The sequence below is a fragment of the Cyanistes caeruleus genome, chromosome 6 (assembly GCF_971803275.1).
Source record: "Cyanistes caeruleus chromosome 6, bCyaCae1.hap1.1, whole genome shotgun sequence".
Lineage (NCBI taxonomy): Eukaryota > Metazoa > Chordata > Aves > Passeriformes > Paridae > Cyanistes > Cyanistes caeruleus.
Genome location: NC_141706.1, coordinates 64,649,916 through 64,676,173, shown reverse-complemented (window position 1 = coordinate 64,676,173; position 26,258 = coordinate 64,649,916). Strand labels below are relative to the sequence as shown.

The window sequence follows — 26,258 nt, the reverse complement described above, 5'->3', positions numbered from 1 at the left end:
AGTGTATTTGCAGGATGAAAAACTTGGTATTTTCAATTATTCTAGATTTTCATAAATATCACATTAGCTGCAAGACAGAATTCACAACATAAATTATTTTCACTTATTCAATGCTAACCTCACACATGACACCCAAATCCAAGAATGAGCAAATTAAAGATATGAAATGTGGAAGTTCTTTTCCTGACATAATCTTGGTAGGGGGCACAGAGAAGAAATCAAACTCATGTATGACATCTCATGAATTAACCAATGAAAACAGCAATTCCCTAATAATTTTACATATTGAGTAGTTGCAATCACCCTGTATTCAGAGCACAAGCAGATTTATTTGATATGGGCTTGATTATCTGTCTGAATTGTTACAGAGCAATGAGTTGATTCTATACCCTTATACAAAGATTACAAATACTGTAAATTCTCAATAATTGCTATAACTAGATAAAATATTTTTTATAAAGAGGTTCCTCAATGAACTTCAACATGTTAAAATTTGAAATACCTGAAGTTTAACTTCAAAGATATTTTGAATGAGTTTGGCTAGCACAGTCTCTGGATTGCTAAAGATTTCTCCAACTTGCTTATTCACTCTCTGGCAGAGAATGGCTGCATCTTCAAAGACATCATTCCTCAGGAATGCACCCTAGAGATTGAGAATCACATTTTAGAATATATTTACAACAACCTGTAAGATAAAATAAATCAATAATATAATGTAAATAAAGAAATTATGTAAAACAAACTGCATTACCTCTTGACACTGTTTTATGTACACATCAACACAGTGGGAATAGCCCTGTGGAAGGAGCAAAACAACCCAGTGTAAGAGCAGGTTGTTCATGCTTCCAGTAGGAAATGAAATCAAGACAATACAATGCTTGTGAAAAAGTTACTTAAAAAAAAAGACAAACAGAATTAATTTAAAGCATAGACTTTTCCAAAGCCATTTTTGTTACATATCTAACACAACTCCACTTCCCACCACTCTACGTGGATCTATACCTCAAGTTTCAACATTCTTTCTCAAGCATGAAAGTCAGAAGGCAAGAAGAGATTATCTTAGAAAGTTCTGCCCCCAATCCCTCTCATCAGCCTCCTTGCACTTGATTTCAGATTGAACACCTCAGTCCTGAAGTTACACATTATCTGACATGAGGGTTGTGCCCACGCAAATACACTCACTCAAAACAGGCACTTTCTGTACCGTGGGTCGGTTTTATTCACGTATTTAAATTAAACCCCTCAGTTTTTACCTTAAAGTGAAGCAAAACTGCTGCTACTTCTCTCATTCTGGAGATTTCTCCTCTGCGCTGAGCACTGGTAAACTCTTGAATTAACTGGCACTCTAAATCATGGTACTTACCTGGAGAGGAAAGGGGATAACAACAAAAACCCATCAGGCTGCGTAATTCAGGCAAAAACCGTAATACTGACAGTATTGCTTACTTCTTTAATCATCTTTAACAATTCAAATACAGCAATATGGATTGAACTGGATAGATAACTTACTTGCTATCTTTGATTTTACTTCAGAAAACCTGTTAACAACAAAAAAAAAAATAGCATGATTAAGTTCAAATCCACATCACATGAGAAATCACAGGCATCCTGGATCATGAACAGCAGGCACTCTGCTTAAAAATGAAAACATGCAGCACAAAGACGACAGAAAAGTTCCCCGCTTTATATCCCTAAAAACCTACAAGCATCTAATTCAAATCTAGCATTAAGTCAGCAAAGCAAAATTATCCCATTAAAAGTCTGTTAAGCAGTTTAGGATGTGTATGTAAAGATGATCCTGCAACATGAGTGCGTGAACACAAATTTGAGAATAGAGGAGAGAGAAATAAGCACACAATCCAGCTCAAAAGCTCCATGAATCACTAAGCACAGCACCAAAAGGGGAAACAAGGGAAGCATCAGAAAAATCATAGCTGTGCCAAGATTTACTTTCTTAAAAAGATGTTCTGATAGATTTTTACCTGTCAAAAGGCAGTTCCTGTGCAATCAAATGCAGTTTCTGAATAATATCAGCTGCCTCTTTAATCTGGTGAGAGGAAAACATGACAGAGTCATTAAAGAAAATCTGATTTTGGGCTGTTCCTTTCCTCCCCCTGCACTGTCCAATTTTCATACACAAAGTTCCTATCTAAAGCTGGTGGAGTTGACATACCCACAGAAGAGATCAAGCCCTTCAAGTTCCCATATGTTCTTTTAAGATGCTTAAGGTATTTTTCCTTAACATAAAGTAATATAGGTCAAAATATGATGAAAAGTCACATTTCATGTTCCCACTGGGGATGTCTGTGGAGGTGTGAGAGCTGTCTGGACAAACAGCCCATACCAGAAAAAAGGCCATAACTATGCTTGGCATGGAGAGGGGAAGGAAGGGAAAAAAGGGGATCAAAGCAGAGCATTCTCCCTAAGAACGAGAAATGTAAGATGTATTAGAAATTATAAACTTTGAGGTCCAAACCAAAAATCAAGATGGAAGTCAAGTAATTATACAGCTACAAAATAAGAAGAGCTGCATGAATACAAAAGTTAATAAATAGGTAACACAGAATGCAAATCTGTGCTCTCTTCTGGACAGCAGGACCTTTTATCAATTATTCTTCCACCATCAGCCAGCACAGGAAGTGCTGTGTGACAGGAAGTCACTGTGCTCAGTGACTGCTTGGTTAGGCTGAACAGAACGATGGAAAACACAAATTTCAACGTGTGGGGAAGGCAGCTGGTTGCAACTGAACTTGAGTGAATTTAAGCAGTGCTGACTGGGCCAAAACTGACACAGCTGGAGCACATCTGATGAGGAGCAGCTGAGGGAGCTGGAAACGGGCTCACCCTGGAGAAAAGAAGGCTCAGGGAGAACCTTCTGGCTCTGCACAACTCCCTGACAGGAGTGGGAGGTTTCCTGCTCCCAGGGAACAAGGGACAGGACAAGAGGAAACAACCTCAAGTTGTCCCCATGAGAGGTTTGGATCCTTCATGGAAGGGGTTGTCACTGGCACAGCTGCCCAAGGCAGTGTTGGAGTCCCCATCCCTGGAGGGATTTAAAAGCCATGAGGATGTGGCACTTGGGGACATGGGTTAGTGGTGGCATTGGCAGTGCTGGGGGAATGGTTGGGCTTGAGGGTCTCAGAGATGTCTTGCAACCTGAACTATTTGATGACTAAAAGCTCTATAAGCTGACACAATGGAGAAAATGCTGTTTATCTTGTTCTTCCAATTAGTGATGATTCAGGAACTGAAGGGAGAGGAAAGGAAGTAATAAAATCCTATTCTGCCATCACTTAGAGCAGGCTGGATTAAAACTTTTCAAGAATAGAAGCAGACACACAGGTAAGAATAGAGAGCACAGGCATCACACCAGGCTGGTTGTTCAGCAAAAATAGGGGCACTCCAAGTGTATCCATTCTGACTATTAAGAGCAGCTTATGTTTTGAACTGTCAGCTTACAATAGCCTCTTAAGGCAGAAGCTGCTACACTCCTCAAATAAATCCAATGAAAGAGCAGTCATTTCTATTAGCTTGCAGCAACATTAATACCTAACAACTGGGATCAATAGAATTGTCTATATATTAGCAGTTATTCACCAAAGCTACAAAATCAAAACAAACAAAATCAAAACAAACAAGAAATCCCACAAACACAACATTTTCTTTGTCTCCTCTTCATACAATAGCTGTTAACTAACTTAGATTTTATTGAACTCAGGACTTTTTCTATGCACAAGAGAAGCCGTGACAAATCAATTCTCCACGGTTTCTGCTTAAACCCGGGCATCTTTAATTTTTAATTGAATCAGGTTTCTGTAAACCAATAAAACCAAAATAAATATCGATTTTGTAAAATACAACTTAAAGGCTATAATGTATCTGGGGAAAAAACAACTGAAAAATCATGGAGAAATAATGGCAAGGGAAAATTTTAACACAAAACATGCACAAGTGAAAAGGCATAATGAAATAGTATTAAGTACAGAACATGAACAGAGAAATGGACATAATAGTAAACATATTAAGCAGGAAAATGTTATTGAATGATAAACAAAGTGAGCTGCTGCTGATCATTTTCATAGTTTAATTGTGTTGGAGTCATTATCTCACTTCAAGAATCTTCAGTACAGGAGAAGGACTGGTTAGTAGCAACACAAGGAAAATTATAAGGATTCAGAGGATGAAGACACAATGCACAGAAAGGGACAAGCCAGAAAGGAAAACCTTCACAGAGGTAAGTCAGAAATTGTTCAGTATGGCTGGGAGAAAGTGGGAAGCAACAAATGGAGTGTAGGGAAATAAAGGAATCCAACAGATTCTAAGAAAAGACACTATTGAGAAAAGTATCAATGAGAACATAAGTGTGGTATATTCTTTTTCGTGCCTCTCCTTTCACAGTATCCCCTCAATGTCTCAAAGAAAACTCCACACTTATGAGGGCTGGCAGAGCACAAAAAAATCATAACATCCTCCATGACATTATCTAAAAGCCCCATCAGTTTGAAGATCAGAAGACATCGACAAAGCACTGAGGATTCACATTTAAGAATATTTGTTACCATCTCATACTTTAGAGGTATTTTTAGTACAAAGATGCATTAAGATGTAACAGCTCCTGTCCAGGCAGGCTCTTTTACAAACACTTCTTCAAGTTATTGTTTAAATGAGGAGGCAAAAAGTTAAAGAATCCACCTGGCTGAAATCAGCCTCAGTAAGATAACTTGTATCCAGAAATTCTTGTTTGTGCTCCCACACCCTCCCCTGGAAGACTGGAACAAGACAAGGCCTTTACATTTGTCTTCCTCCAGACTGGATGAGTATCTTATTATTCTTAATCTACTGAGACTCATTTGTTTACAAATTTCCAGGTTCACCCTATTTATTTACCTGGAAATGTAGGATGTATCATGAAACTTTAATTTACAAATAAAATGGTAGTTGAATTCTTTGAGCCTCTTGAGCAGACAAGACATTATTCTCTAACTTACGTTTTCACCACGCTGCCATTAAATATTTGTAAAATGCATGTTTAATTACTCCTTAGGAAAAAAGGAAAGAAAAAAAATATGCAGCTCTGGTAATGGCTGTCCATAGAACTTCCAGTATGCTGAAACCTTTCTGTTTCCCTTGGAAATCAGGGAATTTTTTCTCTGCTCTCCCTTGAATTAGGACAAGCTATCAACTGGTAATTACCATATATCCACAGACCATGAATCAAAAGTCACTGTGCAAGTGACTCCTTGGGAATACAACTATATAAAATGATTAGCTTTTCATTTCCCTGAGAGATCCATCCAGCTCAGTGGAGAGGGGTGACTATTAACCTGTTCTCAGGTCTTCCATGAGCTGCATTTCAAGCACATATTTTTTGCTGAATGTGCAAATCAAGTTTTTGCTGTTTCCACATATTATAATTTTTTTCCTGACTACAACCATACCACTGCACAGAATTTAAGGAGGGAAGGAAGATTCTTCAGGATACACCACACAAAAAAAAACATAAACCCAAACCAACAACATTACTTAAACTGCATTGGGAAATCCAATGTGTCCTTTTGCTTAGAGCTGGATTCTTTTCCTTCAGTTTATTTCTGTCATACCACTCAGATTGTATTTGCTTCATGAACGTACTCTTGAATCACAAGAAAAACAAAATGCTTGAACATTTCTTTGAAGTTTTCCTGCCTGGTTCCTCTAAATTCCAAGGGTGGAGACATAACCACAGGACTATACAAAGCCCAAAGGCATGCTGTGACAAAAAGGTATCCGAGGCCAGTGGACTGACCCAACAGAGCAAAGTTGCACAAAGAAGTTGCATTCAGAAACGTTCTGCTTTACAGGATGGATCTGAGGCAAGGGGTTCAAAGGAAAGAGGCAGATATTGTATTGCACTCCAAAGTTGCCCTCCCAGCGTTTCCCAAATCTCCGATAATTTCATAAAATGAAAAATGCCAACATTGCCACATTAAGCATCACTGAATACAAATGCTTTATCAGCAATCTGCAGCCCAGTGTTGTTAATTTACATTTCAGAACAATGAAACTTTAACAAGTCAGTCACTCAGTGGTTTGAAGTCTGACCATGGTAAGTCATGGTAGCAGCTTGTAATTAGGGCAGTCCCGCTTATTGCTTTGAACTGCTTTCATCCCGCTGACAGCTCTTACCTTTTCAGAGTTTGTAAAAACATCAGACTTCAGCTCTCCATCCAGAAACTCATTAAAGTATTTCATCAGCTTCTGAGCCTCCACAGCCCGTTGCCGTGGCGTGTTTACCCCCTCCAGCTGGTCGCCAAGGTGACAGACCTTAGTTGCTACATAGCTGATGTGCTCATCCAGTTCTTGGAAATGTTGGAAGGCAACCTGGGAGAACACAGACACTAAACTCATGATTTCCATTTCATGCACTTCAGGAAACACAAGATTTCCTTCAGGAAGAAGCCTGGTGAATGCAGGTGCTGCATCTCAGAACCACAGAGCTACTCAGAACTGCTAATTAATTAATTACACACAACCCAAATAAAGTTTAGTGTCTTCCTTTAAATTATTGTGAAGACTCCCCACTTTCAGCATTGCTAACACTCATTAATGGACTATGCAGATAAGCCTCATTTGACAGAAGAAATTGTGATCAAACCCTCTTTATTCTTATCTCAAACAGCAACACCCTGTAACTAAGAAAACTTAAAGGAGCACCGGATGCTTTGAAAACTTGCACAGCTTCCCACTGACTCTGCCCTTTGGATTTACCTGGTTGCTTTTCTGCAGCTCTTGTACTTTCTTGGCAAATTCCTTTGCTTCTTTCTGGCACTGTTGTTCTAGTTTCTCCACTTTCCTCTGAATCCTTTCATCCATTACCTGTAATTCTTGGATATGATTTACAAATTCTTCCAATAATCTGATTTAGAATAAAATACAGGAAAACAGACTTTAGTTTGAAAGATGCTGACTTTTAAAGAGTTTTAAACACCTCAAAAAAAAAAGCAACTTGCATACAAGGCTGATCTAACCATGTCCAACTTAGAAATGTTTCTAGATTGTAGATTTAAATAAACCAATTTAAATTTTATATTTAAATATTTTAGAAAATAATATAATTATTATATACAATATTAAATATTTTAGAAAAAAATTGTTTTAAACTACATCACCCTCGTGGTGTACAACTCCATGACAACATAAAAGCTCTGTGTATGGTGGGCCAAAGCAGAGAGGAACACCAAAATATCAATCACTCAACAACGTGGCTCTGCCACAGATACAGAAATCCCTTCATCCCCATCTTCCCTAAATAAGTCTCATATGGAAAAAGAAAGCTGAGGCCACTACATCCCTTCAGTGTAAGGGACACAACAGAAAAATATTCACTATTCTACATGTTACTGTAAAGTTGGAAATCAGCATTACAATAAGTAAATAAGTAACTGATACAGCCATAATTTCATAATGTTGCTCTGACTTCACTTCTTTCTATACCCATTTTATAGGGTTTTTTCTGTCCTTTCCCATCATTAACTTTTCTTTCAGACTCCCCCAATTTTACTCCCCCAGTTTTACTCCCCCAATCACAGTACATCTGAATGCATCCTGGAATTCCCTCTGTTCTCTTCATTCTATTCTCAACATCTCTTTCTCATTCCTCTATTTGTCCATTCTGTCTCATTTCAGTCATATTTTCATCTCTTTTCTAAATATTCCAGTCAGTGATCCAGGAATGAATTATTCTCAGATCTTCCATAGCCATAAAACTCAAGCTAAGAACTGAAAACATCTGAAACATATCAGAACTTTCCTGACCAGGTTTAATGTCAGAAGAGGCTTTTAGCCCAGTCAGTAACTTGAAGGCACAACTTCTTAAAGAAAACTGGACTGAGGCAGATGTTGGTGACTCCTCTCTGCATGCCAGAAGCCCAAGAGCAAGCACATTGCAGCAGATTCCACAGAAAACCACAAGGAACACATCTAAGTTTACAGACAAATTTAAACAACAGTGACACAAAAACATTCTTTCAAACAAAAGCCTAGAGAAACGCAGGCAGTCTCTATTAATTTTAGCAAACTGATTCAGGCTGGGGTTTGTTTTTTAAACAGGTCTTGTGTCAACTCAGCACTTATTCAGCAACAGTGCCCAATATATTGAGAAAGGAAAGAAACAGAAGAGGCAGCTGCTGGTCAGGTTTTCGGAAGAGAAAGACTCCAATACTCTTTCAAACTGACAAAAGCAGCATCTTCTAAAAACAGAAAAGCAAAAAATAGACACCAAAATATCTGTTTCTTTTTCAATATTCATTTTGGCACCCTGCCTAATACTAGAAGATGCCACAAGAAAAATATTTGCTGTTGCATGTTTTGCCTGCTTGTCCCAAAAAATATGGAAGTACCTCACAGAAGTTAATGCAAGCAAACCAGCAGAAATACAGAATATCTGTTAAACTGAGTAGAATTGGTGCAAATCATGAACTACCTTAATTATATACTGTGTACAAGCATGGAGAAAGAGCTCCAGGGAACAATGTTGTGTATTTCCAGGCTTCTTCCTGCTTAAATCATAGTGAAACTCTGCTTAGGATACAGCAGACTGAGTGTCAAGGGTTCAGCATCTTCATAGAATTTCAAGAATATCCTTTCTCTTCTCACATGCCTCCAAAGAGCCAGAGTGCTCCAGAAGGAATGTCCTTTGACTATGTCAGGTTAATTTTCTGACATTTTATTAAGTCAGATTAGTTTATCATGAGATCTCATCCCCAGAGCTGCCTTTCTTGCCATTCTACCTTTTTGTGCCTTTTATTTTCAAACTATTGTGTCTTAAAACAAGGCTCAGGAAACTAAAAGTAAGAAACTCATTAAATTGGCTTAACTATCATAGCAGTGAAGCCTCATATTACACTTGAATTCAGCAACTCCAGTACTCAGGAACATTCATGTCTGAAAGCACAAAAAACATCAATTCTCCTTCACTCAAAAGGTCTCAATCAGAAAGTGAATTTCCCTACTCTAATTACTGAATAATTAGTTCTGAATAATCAGCTCATGGCCACAAATGTTAGCAATTCTCCCACATGAAAACCTCTTTGGACACACAGCACCACTACACACAGGTTTGCTGTTATATGTGGAATAAAACACTACAATAAGAGATACATCCACCTTGACCATTGTGCAGTTTGATTTTTACCTTTTCGGATCGAAAGCTTCTCCACCTCTGGAACCTCCCCCAGGTGTTCTCCATGCCAGGCGTTCAATGTATTCATCTGCCACAAAAGGCTCCTGGCCACAGAAGAAAAACCCTTTACAATGTGCCACAGCAGGTTGTTCCTTCAGCAGGTGCTCACACCTCATTTTGAAAGCGTTCAGAAGCTTTATTATAATCAAAAGTACAGCATTGACAATTACTCCATCACCTCTTGGGCTTACATATTTATTGTTGAGAACACTGCCTTTCATATGGTGAGTTGGAACATCAAGTTTAGATATTATCAGACTGCTTGCAAAGACTGTGCTGCAGGTCTGTGAGGAGCTGGCTCTAAATGACTTTATTTGCAGCTGAGCTCGTGGTTTGTCATTCCAAAGTGCCTGAACCCTGCAGCTGATTTGAGAGGTTACACCACCCGAGCCAGCCATCAGCTGCACATGCAAAACACACCAGAGAATTCATCTGCCTACAAAAATTACGTGGCAAAATAAGGGGTTTTTGCAGCTGTTCAGCTGTTACACCATGCCATCACACACAGAACTGACCAAAAAGCCCAGCCCAAAAAACCCAGCTGCCACTGCATGCAACCCAACATCAAACTGCAACTGCACAAATAGAGCAGATAAAAATGAGGAAAAAAGGCATAAAAAACAGAGGATGAATTCCATTTACACAAGTAGAAAAAACAGGGCATGAGTGATACTAGAATTCAAGGTTACACAAGTTTCTTCCATAATATTTGCTGGTTCTTCCATAAAAACACTGTTTGTTAAGACTATTTCTCCACCCAACAACAATTTCTGAAGTCAGAGGCCTCATTTATAAACCCAAGAACTCCTATTTTAGCTGGCCTAGTAGTTACACCAGCTCAAACACTTTATTATGTAGCTTATACTAAATTACTCTAAACACAGTCCAATTTCTATCATTAATAAAAACAATATTTATCACTTCAGCAGCAGTGATTAGGTGCTAACATCAGCACTTCTAAGACCGGTAAGAAAAGTATCCTCACAACCACCAGGATTTTATAGAAAGCTTTTGAATCATAAACAACAGCAGTTCTCTAAGTGTGAAACAACCCAAACCACAGCTGGGACTGGCTTTGGCTAATAGGGCTATTTGATACAATTGAATATGCTACCATTGCTTTTGATAAAATTGGGTTGAAAAAAAATTAAAATAAAAAATAAAGAGATCTCAACAGGTATTACATTAGTTACTGTATCAATATGTCTGAAACTTTGTCATGAGGAATAAGGAGGGGAAAAACAGCATTACAGAGTTAGTTTCATAAGTAAAACCAAGGGTTGAAAAGCAAATATTGCCAGTTCAAGGTCTGTTTCCTCAGAAACAAATTATGCCCTATCCAGTCAGGCCCAGCCACTAACCAGGAGGATAAAAGGTTTTTAAAAATACTTTGTTACATGCTGAATCCTGATAGACAGGGCAGAAATTTTATCACTCAGTAACTCCTCATCCACAGACTGTAACTGTGTTGTGCTCAGCCTCCTTGGCTAAACTTCAAAAATAACTGGCTGATACCACATAAAAACAACTTCCCTACAAGTCACTCATCTCTTTAACCAAGTCCTTCCTGATAGAGAGCGTGAAGTTTCCTTTACAAGAATCCTTTTCATCAAAAGCCACAATGCCACGTTTTCATGCCAAGTGTAAATTCCCTCCTTATGCCATCTTGATAAATGAAAGTTTGGGAACACTTTTGTAATTTAATCATAGATTAAATGAGTCATTCAGTGCAGTAACATTCTCTTCAGGGGAGGCCTCCAGCTTCCCAATTACCTTAGAGCTCTTTGCAGGACTCCACCTTTATATGAAAATCCACAATTTTTCCTCTGAAGATCCTGTAATTCAGCTGCAGCACCACTCTGGTTACAAGGATACTAAAGCCAAGTATGAAAGAACCCTGAATAAAGGGTTTTCTGACATCCTCTGTATGTAGATAACATTTTCTACATTTCTCCCTTCCCCAGATGCTCACACTAAAAGATAATTCACCTACACACATACAATGGCTTCGAATATTTTTTCATTTTGGTAAAACAACATTTACAAAGTTTTTCTGCAAGCCTCTTCTCCTAAAGAAATATGATGTAGATGCCTCAGAATCCCCAAAAATATTATAAGGCAAATCTTTCTCCACCCATCATGCCTCCATACACCTCTAAATATTCCTTGAGTGCATGTGTGTACAGACAGCTCCCTTCCTGGAAAATACCTGTTTTTCCAAGAACACTTACACAGGAGATCTGTCCTTCAGTTAACTGCCATGGATATTATTGCAATATATTGATCAACAGAGAAATAAAATGAGCCTTTTCTTCCAATTTTCCACAGAGGGTGTGCTAAAAATAATCTATTTGATTTATAAGGAATAAATGAGGTTTAACAGTATCTTTCTAAGACATGTTTTTCCAGGTTTCACTGCAGATCCAAAAGTTTTTACTTTAGTTTGTATCTTCCATACACATTTGCTTTTTTAAATGCTATCTTGATAGCAGGGTTACTCATAGCTGACAGCCTAATTCCTATTTTAAGTCTCCTATCCTGTTCTACAGAAATTGCTGAAAATCAGCTATTACAAATGTCATTTGCAAGTCCTTTGCCTGTTATCAGATGAGCCCCAACAGTCAATTTCTTCAGCTTTGAACTTCCCTCCGGCTCCAGATGAATTAATGTGATCCCATCCATTCAGGCAATACTCCTGATTTAATATGAGATATGCCTGAAGTGGGTGATAACCTGGTTTGATCTGGGGTTTACAAATGAAACTACACTGGCCCTGACAAATTAAAAACCAGTTTAGAAGTATCCACTGTTAAATTATGCTTTAACTTATGTGAGGATGAATTCAGTCCTTGTTGTGTCCATTTTCAGGACAGATCCTGGTATACAATTTCCAATATCTGTACTGAAATTTACTTTAGAACACACACTCATGAAAATATGGTAATCAAATTCCACCCTCAGCAGACAGCTAAGGGCTACTCCCATAACAAGCACATTTTTATGTTAAGGCAGCAATTTCAGACTAACCAAGTAGGCGACAATAAATTAGTGGGCATCAACAAAAACTCTCTTGCCTTAGGAGTGAAAGAGAAGTGAAAGCAGGAGAGAGAGAAATCTGGATTCCATGTTGGAAAATATAATTTCTAGCCCCAATGTCCAGGCAAAAGTCTCACCTAATTTGCAATTTCATCTTTATTGCTGTTGTGAAATGGAAGAAATTATTGCATGACCCAAAGCAGCCAAAACATACAGTTTTCTTTCCATCTTCAAGTTACCTCACACTCAACACCCCACAATGAGCAGAAGGGCACTGTCATCGTGTTGAGAAATCAAGGGGCTCCTAGAGTGGTGTAGGGAGGGTACAAAACCTGGCATGCAGCTACAGGAACACAGTATTTTAGTCCTACTATTTTTTTAAAGCTATGCAAACCAAAAGATGTGAGTCATAACATTCGTGTGCCATCACAGTGATTCACAAATTCAAATGCACACAATGCATTTACATAAACCCCAAATATAGGATCTTCCAGAGAAACAGGAAGAGCCTTTCCTGAAGGTTGGGCAAAGCAAGTCCCAGTCATAACCCACCAGAAGAACAACCAGCTCTTGAACGACTTGGAGACCAAATCCGGGACACCTGGGGATGGCACCATGTGCCAGTGGAGAGGAAGTGGGGACACCACACACTTTTTGTTTATCACGGGTCACATCATGAGAGCTCATGGTCCAGGCCACAAGCTGGAGCTACAGAATTACAGACAGGTTTGGGCTGGAAGAGACCTCAAGGATCAGCTCGGTCCAACCCCCGGCCACGGGCAGGGACACCTTCCCCTATCCCAGGCTGCTCCAAGCCCCATCCAGCCTGGTCTTGGCTGATTCAGAGATTCAGGGGCAGTCACAGCTTCTCTGTGCCAGGGCCTTACCACCCTCAAAGGTGAGATAGTGACATTATTTTTCCCAATATCTAACCTAAACCTACTCTTAGTTTGAAGCCATTTCCTCTGTCCTGTCACTAAACAGTCCTGTAGGAAGTCCCCCCTCCATCCTTCTTGTGGGTTCCTTTCAGGAGGGCAATGATCCTCATGCGTCTCTTCCAACTTAGGGCATTCTGCAATTCCACGGGAAGAATCTGACATACTCCTGCTATTCCTGCCCTGTTCCTGCGTGGCCTTGGCAGAGCCATTCTCTTTCCGTGCCTCGCTTCCACCGCGGGTAAAGGGAGGGCAAAGTCATTTCCTTATTCCATGCCAGCCCCACTGACAGCACCGCGCCGGGCTCAGCCAAGGGGGTGCCCTCGGAAGAACGAGTGCGGGGCCGGGCCTGGCGTGGCCCTGTCACCCGTCCGCTGCCAGCAGCCGGTCGGGAGGGAGGCCCTGCAGCGGGGCAAGGCGAGCACCGCACCCGCGGGGCGGCACCGGGGCTCCCCCGCTTCCCCAGCCCCACACACCGCCCGCCCACCCTTCCCCAGGGAGAGGCCGCCGCATCCCCTCAGCGAGCCGGCCCGGCCAGCGCCGCCCGCGCCCCGGCCCGCGGGGCCCGCACCCACCTCGAAGAGCTCGGCCGTGGTGGCCATGGCCACAGGGAGGGAGGGAAGGAGGGTGGCGACCCCTCAGCGCCCCTTCGCCGCCGCCGCCCCGCCGCTGCCGCCCATTGTGTCCCCCGCCCCGGCAGCAGCAGCGGCGGCCGCGGCGCCGCCTCCGCCCGCCGGAAATGGGGCTGCGCCGGGCGGTCACGGCGCGGCCGCGGCTCCTCCCCGGCCGCCATCGGCACCGGCGGCATCACCGCCACCATCGGCTCCATCGGCTCCATCGGCATGGCCTTGCGGGCGCTGTGGCTCCTCAGGCACGACCCCGCGGCCGCCGGCGCCGTGCTCTTCTCCAGGTAGCCACGGTACCGGGGAGGGGGCGCGGGCACGGCGGGCTGGGCAGGTCCGAGGGTCGGGCTGGGTGCCCTGGGGGATCCGGGTGATCTGGAAGGGATCCAGGTGCTCTGAGGGATCCTTGGGGGGACCGGGTGTTCTTGGGGGAATTGGATGCTCTTGGGGTCCGGGTGCTGTGGAGGGAACCGGGCGCCCTGCGGGGAGCGGATGCCCTCAGGGGGCGCGGATGTTCCTGAGGGGCTCTGCATGCCCTGGAGGAAATCCTGGTGCCCTGAGGGGTCTGGGTGTCCTGGGGGACACTGCTGCCCTGTGGGGCCGGGCTTCGGCCGCCAGAACAGATGTAAAAACACCGAAACCATCTGACTGTGAATAAATCCCTCATCTCGTCCCAGCGGCGCTGGATGCTGTGCGTTTCTGACCCCGGTTTCCGAAAGTTCGGAATCAGGTTCACGAAATGTGCTTTTAACTAAATATGGGGGCTTTTTCACAGCTTCTGCATTTTGCAGTTGAGTTTCCTAGCTCTGTTCCTCTTTCTTGTGTGTCACTGTAAGCATTTTGCCCAGCTCTTCTCCATCCTAACATGGAAAAGGACAGGGCAGTGATTGTGCAATACTGTCAGATTAACAAAATGGACAGAGTAGAAAGAATATATTATTTCTTGTATTTTACTTATATTCTTTTCATGTTGTTCTGTAGCTGTACAAAAATTAGAGTACTTTCAGACAGAAATTCAGCTTTCTATTTCATGCTAATTTTTGCATATAAATACCCTTTTCTAAAGTTATTGCAGGACTTTTAAGTTATTGGACACTTAAGAGTCCTCCAAAGGGAGAGTTTTTATTCAGAATTCTTGCAGGTATAAAGTAAGACTTTGGGATAGGCAGGTTACTTTTGTTGAGCTGGCAAGATTTGTTACCTATATTTTTTTTTTTTCTTCTGTGTCTTCAGAGAAATCCAGACAATGAAAAGAAAAATAAAAGTGACATACAGCCCTAGTCTGAATTCAGTAAAACCAAAAGAGAACCTAGTAGTAAAAAAAGAACCTAGAAAGTAAAAAAAAAAAAACAAAAAAAGAGTAAGTAGACTATCTTCCATCTTCAGGTGCAGACAGATCTCTCCATTGGACACTCCTCTGATTGTTTTAGGATTAGTATTATGGTCCTTGTATTACCTACAGGACTAGAGATGAGGCCTCCCCTCTACAAACACAGATAAAGAGAAAGCCTTGTCCCAAAACCTCAGAGAGTGTAATCACCACGGAGCAGGGGGGGCTGGTGACAGGGATGTCTGAAGTGACTTGTCACACAGTGAGCGGCAGAGACAAGGAGTAGCACTCCTTTGAAAAGGGCAAACTATCCTTGATGCTTCAAGTGATTTCCAGACTTAGATCTTTCAAGTTCCCAGAGGAAATAATAGGGCTGTGGAAGCCCCAAGTTTATCCTCCTAACTGACCTTAAATTCAACAAAGCGCGCAGACAATATAAAGAATGCCCGGATCACATGGAAACTTTTGGTTTCAGGACTTAGGCACTCAGCTGGAGATACGTGAGCCCTGATCTTTAACCTCAGGGAAGACATCAGGGACATCAAAGCATTCCCCCCCACCTTTCTTTTTTTAGCTAATCATAACTTAATTCAGGCAACAAGGATGGTCTATCTCTTGAGTCACCAAAGCTCATTCATCCCTGAAAACTTTTATCTTGTTTTTTTTTTTAAGTTTGCATCACTTTTTAGAAGGGAATACTGAAAAACTGGGCTCTGAAGGGCTGACTAATGATCTAATGACCCAGCTGGTAAAATTCAGTGGGAGGAGGAGGAGGCTGCTGTGGTGTGGGGACAGCTTCAGCAAATGGAGCAGAGAGACTGGGACTTGACTAAGATAAAACCAGACTGAAATATCTCCTCTTCCCTTGTTTTGGAAATGTTGGCCAAAAATAAGAGCTGTTCACCAAGGTTACACATGCCTCTTATCAACACCCTGGCTCTGCAAAGCCTCATAAATTTTAGAGCTGTAAACCTACTTTGTTTCTTTGCCCTTCAGAATAAAATGTGAGACCACAGGGGGAGGTGTTTTGCTGTCATCTGTATCCTGTTTACAAATTTTGTAGCCTGGCTTTGCTCTATGTTTGCTTTTCCCTTACCAAAAAAAACCCAACCCCAAAAGCCCTGGATGCCTGATTAAGAATCAAAGGAAAAAAAGCACAGTCACTGAAAATAAGCCTGAGGAAGTGTAGCTGTCTCCAGCTACTCAGTTAAGAAAAGATGATGTAGGTGGGACTTAGAGGCAACAGGATAAGATCCATGGAAGTGCTCAGGAGCAGGAGGGAAGTGCTACAGATGGAGGTCATAGATATAACAAAGTCTCACCTTTCTGGGATGGTAATTTAAGAAGCAAGCTGTCAATGTGTCCTTAAAAAGATGGTGTAAAAAGGACACCAAATGAGGGCATTTATATATCTCTGCATTTTTTTTTCTCCCATGTTGGCGTGCAAGCATGGATCTGAGTGCAAAACAAACATCTGAGAACATCTGCTTCAAGATGATCCATAAAGTGATTTAATTTTGCGTGTGTGACCTGCGATGGGCACTTTGAGGGTCTGTGGATAACTACTAAGGGAATCCACAAAACAGAATGTAGGAAGGACAGGCTGTCAGCAAACTTCATGTAAGAGACACTCAGGGGAATCTGCAGTTCCAAAGCAGGGCAAAATCAGTGGATTAATGGAAGTAATATTTTTTTTATTTTCTCAGTTATATGTTAAATGACAATTCCGCTTGATGGATTTAGGTTGCCTTGAAATTTGTCCCACTTCCCTTTAAAAAAACAATACTGCTGCAGGACAAAAAATCCCAGACTTAGTTTTAAACAGTTAATATGATATTCCTCAAATATTATCTCTAGAAAATTTGGAATTAATTATATGTATTGGTACAACATAGCAATTCTAAATTGTACAAAACCTCTGTCCATGACATTACCATTACATCTTAAATACTTGATAAAATGAAATGATGTAAAAGTCATAACAGCTTTAAGTCACATATATTGCATGTGCAGTGTGGAATTATTATTATTATTGGAATTATTGTTGTTGTTGTTTTGTTGCTGTTATTGTTATTATTATTGTTATTATAGCAGCAAAGCTGTAGCATTAGTATGCTCTATCCAGGCAAAAAGCTGTTGTAGTTGCATTTTATTACATAGAACATCCATTTTTGTAAATATCTGAGAACCTGTCTTCAGTATAATCTCACATCTTAAAAATATTTGGAAGTTCTGCACTGGTGGGAGTCATTCCTTAGTGTGGTACAAACATCCTGTACCTTTGTGTGACAGCCAGCACAGACAGACAGATCCACATTTTGTTATAAAAAATATGTATTTGCTCATGAGAATGTATTTAGTCAAATTTTAGATTCGCTAGAAAGAATCCTAACTGCTCATGAAATGTTGTTTTTTTTTGGCAGTGTTTTATGTTCTGATCCCACCACTGCTTCTGTCAAGGCTTCCATGTACACGAGGTTATTTTTAGGCCCGGTGGGCTTTGGGGAGCTGTTTGAATAATGAAGAGAAACCCAGTATCAATAATCCAAAGATTTTCATAATGCTTTTACAGCCAGGAAAGGGCTCGGGTGGTTCTGTCCCTGGAAGCTCTGTTTTGGGATGATGTTTCGGGTGGCACTGAGCCGTTCCCGTTCCCTCCCCGCAGGCGCTACCCCACGGTTGAGCTGCGCGCCGAGACCTTCAACGGCTCCACGCACGTCCCTGTCCCCTCGGACAGCGCCTTCCTCAAGGCCCTGCTCTTCGAGCTGAGGCTGGTGGACGAGCACGTTTTCGTGGAGCAGCGGGACACCTGCACCCGGATCAACCATTCCTGCGTGCATTCCGTGTCCTCCGCCGCGGGGGAGCTCTGGCCCGTGCTGGCCTTCCACAAGAGCGGCCTCATCTACGCCTGTGTCCCGCTGGTGGAGGGGACCCTGGAGCCACGGCCACCCCTCCTCACCGTCAGCGGGCTCTCGCAGGGACTGGCTCTGTTGTTGGGCATCATGGACTACATCTCTCCCAGCCGGAAAAACGAGGCTGAGCTGAACGCAAAGATCGGGCAGCTCCGGAATCTGCTGGTCCAGGCCTGTCCCCTGGGCACCCCCCTGAACACCAACATCCGCAGCCTGAACAGCTCCTTCGAGGACATCCAGGAGATGCCTGCGGATAAGGATCAGCCAGCCTGGAGATCCAGCACCTACAAGGGCAAACCTCAGGTTAATGTCTGCATCACTGAGAAGGTCAAGTGTATGCAGTATGACCAGAGGGATGTGGTGGACACGTGGCAAGTTTATGGAGCTGTGAACTGCAAGGTGAGAGCGTTTGATGTGCAAAGTAGTTTCTGTGCAAAATCAGTGCTCATTCGATGTAAAATGATATACTGAGTTGAAAATTCTCCTGATTTTGTCTTCTGAGTCACGTTCAGGTGTTACTGGTACCTTTGACTGCTTGGCCACACGGCCCTTAATCTAAATGAACCACTGAAATGCCTGAATTTGACAAAATATATCCAGGCTGACATGTCTAAATGTCTTCTACAAGTGTCTACATGAGCATTTTTAATTATCTTTCCTGCCAAATGAAAGTTTAATCTTCTTCCTTATGGTTCTACAACGTTTTGATCCCACAAATGCTGGTGTTCCATAACATAAGAGCAGTTGATAAAGAACCTGGTGAAAGAAACTGGATATATAATTTTTTTGGATGGTTTGGATGTGACAGTGGTTTTCACTGTAGAATCCCAGAGTGGTTTGGGTTGGAATGGACCTCAAAGCTCATCTCATTCCAACCCCCTGCCATGGGAAGGGATACCTTCCACTAGACCAGGTTGCTCCAAACCTTGTCCAGCCAGGCCTTGAACACTTCCAGGGATGGGCTTCCCTGGGAATTGTTTAATATTAAAATATCTCATTGTTTAATATTGCAAACTGGGGATTATTGACCACATACATCCGTAATAATTATGAAATATATTAAAATTTGTAACTGTAATTTGTACTATAATTTATTCTTTGTTCTGAATTATGCTTAGGAAGCACACAATATTATCTTGGCACACTGAATTTGTAACTACTGCCAGTATTTTACAAGGAGAGAGACCTGCTAATAAAGTGGTAATTTAATTATTTGCATGAAGTGGGATACTCCTGTCCAAAGGAGGCTGACCTGAATGCTGCATTTGCAAAGCCTGGGTCATTTCCCACCTGCCATGCTGGTAGGGCTGTGTGGGTGAGCAGCTTCCTGCTCTCAGAGGGACAATTCTCAGGGTGTTCTGTAGGGTAGGTGGGTGGCCTTACACAAGAAGAAAGCCCAGGCGAGATCATGGCTTGCTGAACTGGCACAGAGAGGGTCAAAACAAGGGATACTCTGCTGTGACAGAGCTGGCATGGGACCACAGAAGCCATCCAGAGCATGCTGGAATCCATTAAGTGGATGTTGTAAAAGCAACCTAATTAATTAAATTGTCAGCAAGTGTGTGAGGCTGATGTCTTAGTACTGGTGGTTAGTACTAATGATTGAAACCAACTGAAAATTGGTAGCGATTTTATTTATTTTTATTGCTATAAATGTGTTTTATTTTTGAACATCTCACTGTGAATTGGTTCAGGTATTTTAGAATAATGTCTTGACTTCCTTTTCCCAAGTGTGACATAGAGGGATCTGCACCAAACGTCACCCTCAGCCTGACCCTCCCCACGAACGCGCCCCCGCTCCAAGACATCGTGGTCCATCACTGTGTGACTTCTGTGGACCCTGCCATGCTGATGTCCACCAGTGTCGAGCCTCTGCATGATTCTGTCTACAATGGGCCTTACAAATTCCCTTTCATTCCTCCTTCAGATTCCTTCAACCTCTGTTACTACACTTCCCAGGTAACAACACCCCTGACCCTCACTGGTTTTGAGTGTTCAAACAGAAATAAAAACACCTGTGTTGATGGGCATGCTGGAGTGAGTTTGAGTCCAATACAGATAATAAAACATTTTATATAATGGTTTTTATATAATAAACTGCTTGGAAGGCACTTAAGGACTTGAGTTGTCTGAGTCACATTCAGAAATTACTGTATCTTTGTTTGGCAACACTGCTCTTACTTTAAATCATCCGCTCAAATGCTTGAATTAGACAAAATATATCCAGGCTGAGATATCAAGTGCATGACCCCAATGGCCCCCGTGGCCAGTCTCTGCATCACAAGGAGCCTGAAAAGTTTAGCACAGTCACTAAGTAATTAATATATGTCTGTGGTCTATTTTAAAGTGCTTTAACAATGAAAACAGTATATAACTGATCTTGTGATGATGGTGTTAATATAGCTTGAGAATGAATATAGTTTTTTCCAGGTTCCTGTTCCACCAATTTTGGGATGTTACCAACTCGTTGAAGAGGGATCACAGATAAAAATAACAGTTAATTTAAAGCTCCATGAAAGCATAAAGAATTGTTTTGAGTACTGTGAAGCTCGTATACCTTTCTTCAACAGGTAAGACTAAAGAAAGCCTAAATCAATTTCTTCCATTTCTCTGTTGTCTTCCCAAAATGAACTTGTCAGGAATCATTATAACAAATTATGCTCCATGAGGGTGCTACCAGTTAACACCAACGTTGGAATTCCTTTAATTTCCAGAATATAGAATTATGCTAGAATATTTGGTAACATTTCAAACACTTATGTTGCTCATCCCGTTTCCCTGTGGTATTTTCTCATGTGAAATACTGCCACAATCCCCCAGGTGGATTAAGCTGGAGATCACTTCCAACCCAGGGTTACCTGTTCCTTAAGACTGCTAATCCTAGCTACAGATCAGCTTATCAAAAATACAGTTATTTCAAATTAAAACAATAGTTTTCATCTAAGCCTCTCTGACATCTGCCATGACAGTGCTGCCACAACCATGCTGCCATGTAATTATCATGAAAATTCAAAGATGGAATGATACAAAGTTACTGATGCTGATCACAGTGTTAGTAAAACACTATCAGTGAACTAAAACATCAACAGCTCCTTTGTGATTACCTGGCTGACAGCATGGTAATTTCCTCCTGCTCTGTAATTTCTTCTCATAAATTAGCAGTGTGCTCAGATAGGTGTGATTTGTCTGTATGTGCACAAATAATGTCTGTGTGCATTTCCTGGCTTTCTGTATCAAAACAGGCATTAACAAGTGCTGGATGATAGTAATTCCAGTGGTTTTATTTCTCCTCTCTCACATGCAGGGGCCCCATTGCTCAGTTAGAGTCCAAAGTTAGTTATGGCCAACTGGATTTATCCCGGGAGAAGAGCCTCCTAGTTTGGGTCATTGGTAAGGAGCTCACCCCTGTGACTGCCCCTTTCTCCCCCAGCCCCTTCTCTGCAGCCTGGGCACAGCTGTGTGACTGCTTACAGATGCTGTCTCTGCCTTTAGGACAGAAGTTCCCCAAGTCTTTGGAAGTTTCCCTGACTGGAACTGTGTCTTTTGGCACTGCAGGCAAAGAGCACCCGACTGATTACGTGTGCACTGGGAACACTGCTTATGTAAAAGTAAGTCACAGGCTCTGGGAAAAGAGGCCTTAGTAGTCACTTTTTTATTGTCTTCAATTTGAGATACATTGATCTAAAATCTCATATTCTCACCATGGACTTTTGCTTTCCTGCCTAGAGGATTTGACATCCTGTCACTTTGGAGTACCCTCATATAACTCTTTTTAATTCTTGTTTCTTTTTTCTCTTGATTCTGCTATGCTTTTTCTGCACTTCACTCTTGGATTTCTCTTTGGGGATATTCCTTCATGGGGAGTCCCGCTTATTTCAGTTCTCCAGGTCAGGACAAAAACTCTAAAGCTTGTTAGGATCTTGTTTCTCATATTTATTAGGATGTTATCACAAAACTTGGCAGGTCTCTCCAGACTTTCTACACAAGTTCAGTTCACTGCAATCTGGCTCATTTTGTTCTGATGGTACAAAATGGCCCTGAACTACACAGTTCTTTTATCTTTATATTCATTTGTATCCAATTAACAGTAGACACATATATTATTTTTCTTAATGACTCAATGACCCATTCTCTGTGTACTGCAACATTTTTTATCCAATCACCTATTATTACCCAAAATCTCTAGAAGAAGAACATGAAGAAGAAGAAAGAAAAGAAACAACAGTCTAAATCCTCCATCTTCTGCTTTCTAAACTGACTTAAACTCTAAACTAACTTTTTCACCCAGTGACTTAAGAAAACTTTCTAATCTACACACTTACACTTTTAGCTTTTCTATCTAACTTTAACAGTTGTTTCCATGTAACACCATGAAAACATGCTCATAAATTTCATGTTATATGACATTCAGTGTTCTTCTGGATCTCAGAGCCAGGCATCAGAGACAAGTACATAAGCTCTGTGTTTCAGACTCCAACACCCTTGCACACCCAGATTGCCAGGATTTGCACAGCAAGGGTGTCAATATATATCTGATTGTGTTTTCCCTCTCTTTTTTCAGCTGTATTTTAGGATCCCAGACTTTACACTTACTGGATGTTACGTAGACCAGCATTCTGTTCAGATCTTTGTTCCAGGGAAGCCCAAAATTACTGCATGTGAGTTGCTAAAATTGAATTGAAATTATGAAATTACCTAACTGAAGGTGGACTTTCGTTCTCTGCTTTTGAGTTGGGGTTTTTTTTGTGATGTTTTAGAGCATCCCTGGAGTAGGGACTGGCCTCTCCCTTTGAGATGAGAGCTCTTACCAAGTCAGCCTCTCTCTGGGGCTCTCCCCTCTGCCCTGTGCTGGTTCCTATGCTCTCCATAATGGCAGAACTTTTTTTGGGTGACACAGGGAATGATCCTCTCTAATCTGGCCCCTTGTTTAGGACGCTTTTGTCATAGACATTTCGGGTCTACACTGTTAATTTTGTGACAGGTTACACTCAGCCCTAAATTGTAACGCAGGAAAAACAGCGTTTTCATGTTTTATATTGAGCATGCAATTTATATTCATTGAACAAATTCCAAGCCATCCACCTGCTTTTGACTTAACCTCTGTTTGAATTTTAAGCTCATGACTGATACATTAGTAAAGGTAATTGAAGCTGAGACTTTAAATGTCTCATTATCAGAAACGATTTTCAAATAATAGTAAGAGTCTTACAGTTTAAAGAGGCCATTATACCTTTTCTGTAAACTGGTAAGGATGGATTAGTAGTCACTTAACTTGGATGAAGGAATGTCTGATTGTAAGGCACCCTGTAATGCTTATTTTTCTTGCTTGTTTTTTCCCTTTAGCCCGGGAACTGATTTCTTCTGATTACTATATCTGGAATTCCAAAGCACCAGCACCTATGGTGTACAAACCCTTACTTGACTAATGTACTTAGTACATAAATTTACTAATAATTTTTATATTTAAACAAAGCACAGTGTTAATGAGATTTATGTAATGATACAGTAAAATAAATATTCTTCAGCACTTTTGCTTTCTATGTGTTCTTAAAAATTTCTGTTGGTGGAAAACAAGAGGTCACTTGTCTTAAAAACATGAATTTGGTTTAAATTGTTGAGTTCTGGCTGACAGCCTAGAAAGGACAGTTTGAAATGTACTTGCTGTGGCTGGTTTTACTTTCTCTTCTAAATTTAACTGGTACAAAATATGTCCCTGGTGTTACAGGTACAGACATTGAGATCTCCAGTTACTCCCATTTACTTGACTGGTTTCCCATTGCAGGATGGGAAAGGTTTTAGCATCCTATTCCTGTCCTGAAGTCACAAGAATCTCATCCAACTCCAGATTCACAGAACAGTTCAAAGCAGAAATTCTTTATTTGTACAAGATGTATACAGAATACACACCAGTCAGTAGTTTACAAGGACTTCCAAGAGGATGAGTATGGCATGAGCAGCACTTCTGAAAGTGGAGGCAAGTTTAATTAGGGAATCTTATTGCCTCTGCCAGTAGAAGTGGTGGGTTTCCTTGCAGACATGCCCGTGAACTGCTTGCTGTGAAAACAGAGGTGTGAACTGTGTTTTTCAGCTCACAAGACCAGTTCTGAGGAGGCAAAATCAGCCAAGCTTGCTGGAGATTCCAGAAACCATCAATGAGTTTTTCCAGGAAAAGTAGGTGGAAAAAGTTTCAATTTACAGATGCAAACCTCGGATTTTGAAATCTGCAGGAACACAGGAAATGGACTTTAGGAGAGTTATCAGGAAATGTGCAGATTCTGAAGGGCTGGTGAGGAGCTGCCAGAACCTGGAGAGCAGCACAAAAGCAGAGGATGTTGAGTCCTAACAGAGCTGCTCCTGCCCTGCCTCGTGTTTCACTGTGCTCTGTGGGGTAAATCAGATTAGGGATTGTGCAAGGAGGAGAGTTTTAAGCTATAATCTGAAAAATACTTAAATTGATCATCAGAGTAATCTGATGAGTTGGTTAAATGTTCTAGAGGGTGGATTTGTTCCTGTGAAACGCAGCTGAGCTGAATCTGCTGTGCAAACTTAGCAAACAGAACTGTGCTCTGTGCCCAGTTTCACACAGGTGTGTCTGTTCTGTTCAGCAGCAAAAGGGGAGTTTGTGATTTTGCCCAGGACCCAGCCCCTCCCTGCTGGAGTTGTCCACATGCCTGGACACCACGGTGTGAGTGGGAAGAGGAGCTCTCTCTGCTGGAAGGGTTTAGAGCGTGTTCTGGACACCAGGCCACGGTGTTTGGCTTCCACCTACCCATGAGAAAGGTGGGAGCTCTGCTCTGCACAGCAGCACTCTGCAGGAGTGGATTTTTTTACTCAAATACCCCCCAGTAAATTTTGGGAAGCAATGGCACTACCTAAATTCATGGTATCTTAGGAGATCCTTTGCACTTAATAGAAGGGAATTCTTCTAAATCCTGATCCTTTGTTTCCTCTTGCCCATGTCTGACTCTTTCATGGTTAGGGGAGTTGTGGTGCTCAGAAATGGAGGGCTCTGGCTTTGACAAGCTAAAAATGCCATTTATTTTACAGAAGCTGTGAATTGAAATGATGAACTGGTGTATGAACTGTTTTGCACACACCCAGTAGGGCAGGTTTGGAGGGAGGGAGGGGGAGGTGACATTTCCCTTCTAGCCCTGAGCAGTTTTTCACAACCTCACATCAGCAATCACCTGTTTTGATTTGTTATCAAGGTTTGCTCCATAATTGCTGCAGTGCTCTGCTCAGGGACAGCTCTGCAGTGAGAAAAGTGGGGGAAGGTGCCCTGTCTGCCTTTTTTAAGAATGGCTGAGATCTCTCTGCAGATGTGAGTGTGCAGCACACCCTGTTCTTTGGAAAGCACCAGGAACAGGGAAGGCAGAAAAACACACCAGCACACAGCTTCAGCTAGCCTTGTGCAACCCCTGTGGGACACCCAGGCTGGGGGAGATGCCAGAGGGAGAGCTTCTCCTGCCTTTGGAAGGGCTCATCCTCATGGATCCTTTATAAATATTAATAAGTTATTAAGTAGTAAACTCAGCTTAGTAGTAAACTCACTAAATTAGGGGACTCTGGGTAGATAACACTGGAAGAGTTCAAGGAGTGACAAATGACAGAATTTTCTGTGTTTCTCTGTTCCCTCTAGTTGGCCAGATAATTTCACTGTTTCTTTATGTGCTCTGACCACTTGTCCTGTTTTCTGAAAGGAGAAAAGCCCTTCAAAACCTAAATCAGGAAGATCTAATGTAGAGCTCACATGAGCCTGAGGACTCCCAGGGCAGAGCTGGTACCTAAGAGAGGTTCTGGTGAGCTCTAAAAGTGATCAAGTTTAGTGGTGTTCCTTTAACTCTTTAATAAAATAAACAAGTTTTTAATCCAACTGTTTCTTTAAAAATGTGTTAAAGGGAAAGAAAACCAAAAATTGTCTTTTGGTGCAGAGTGCTGTTTCTTCTACCAGAGTGTTTGCTGCTTGAAGTGCTTCTATTTGTAATTTTGTCACAGGCATGGATTATATGAGATCTTTGTGAAGGTAACTTTGCACAAAGACTTTCCTAAAGAAGTGGCCAAAGAGTTCTCCAGACTTTGCATTGTGTTTCAGAGGGCCAGAAGAAAACAAAGATGCAAAGAATTGCAAACAATAAATGTAAGGACTTAAATAATGGGTTGCAAACCTGACATTTCCCCCCCACTTACAAAAAAAAATAAAAA

At 41.5% G+C, this 26,258-nt stretch overlaps 2 protein-coding genes across 8 annotated transcripts in view; one reads left to right on the top strand and one right to left on the bottom strand.

Annotated features, from left to right (window-relative positions):
- The window catches only part of EXOC5 (exocyst complex component 5), a 26,114-nt gene extending 12,163 nt beyond the window's left edge, over positions 1-13,951 (bottom strand). Inside the window, exons 1-9 of one of the 2 annotated variants that reach the window (XM_086894850.1) lie at positions 13,767-13,951; positions 9,173-9,264; positions 6,748-6,895; positions 6,166-6,360; positions 1,983-2,047; positions 1,510-1,538; positions 1,254-1,363; positions 752-796; positions 503-643 (exon numbers count right to left, since the gene is read on the bottom strand). In XM_086894850.1, the coding sequence (XP_086750976.1) occupies positions 503-643; positions 752-796; positions 1,254-1,363; positions 1,510-1,538; positions 1,983-2,047; positions 6,166-6,360; positions 6,748-6,895; positions 9,173-9,264; positions 13,767-13,793 (852 nt within the window). In that variant the 5' untranslated portion in view covers positions 13,794-13,951. The remainder of the gene's footprint in view (positions 1-502; positions 644-751; positions 797-1,253; positions 1,364-1,509; positions 1,539-1,982; positions 2,048-6,165; positions 6,361-6,747; positions 6,896-9,172; positions 9,265-13,766) is intronic. The other variant, XM_086894849.1, reaches the window with a different exon arrangement.
- On the top strand, positions 13,908-26,258 carry AP5M1 (adaptor related protein complex 5 subunit mu 1). Of its 6 annotated transcripts, none has more exons than XM_086894853.1 (9): positions 13,928-14,101; positions 17,810-18,455; positions 19,788-20,015; positions 20,487-20,626; positions 21,361-21,446; positions 21,549-21,664; positions 22,618-22,714; positions 24,145-24,227; positions 25,696-26,258. In XM_086894853.1, exons 1-8 carry the CDS (start codon positions 14,034-14,036, stop codon positions 24,210-24,212), a joined length of 1,449 nt encoding a protein of 482 aa, XP_086750979.1. In that variant the 5' UTR covers positions 13,928-14,033; the 3' UTR covers positions 24,213-24,227; positions 25,696-26,258. The 6 variants fall into 6 exon arrangements, 5 of the variants coding, with proteins under 5 accessions (XP_023783076.2, XP_086750979.1, XP_086750978.1 ...); XM_086894852.1 differs by having other exon boundaries at positions 24,662-26,258; XM_023927308.2 differs by lacking the exons at positions 24,145-24,227; positions 25,696-26,258 and adding an exon at positions 23,400-23,583 and having other exon boundaries at positions 13,908-14,101.

Excerpts from the sequence above, each read along its gene's own strand:
- AP5M1 (XM_023927308.2), top strand. The coding sequence starts at position 14,034 with ATGGCCTTGCGGGCGCTGTGGCTCCTCAGGCACGACCCCGCGGCCGCC. Across the intron at positions 20,627-21,360 it reads CGTATACCTTTCTTCAACAG|GGGCCCCATTGCTCAGTTAG; the intron begins GTAAGACTAAAG and ends TCTCACATGCAG. Across the intron at positions 21,665-22,617 it reads GGAACACTGCTTATGTAAAA|CTGTATTTTAGGATCCCAGA; the intron begins GTAAGTCACAGG and ends CTCTTTTTTCAG.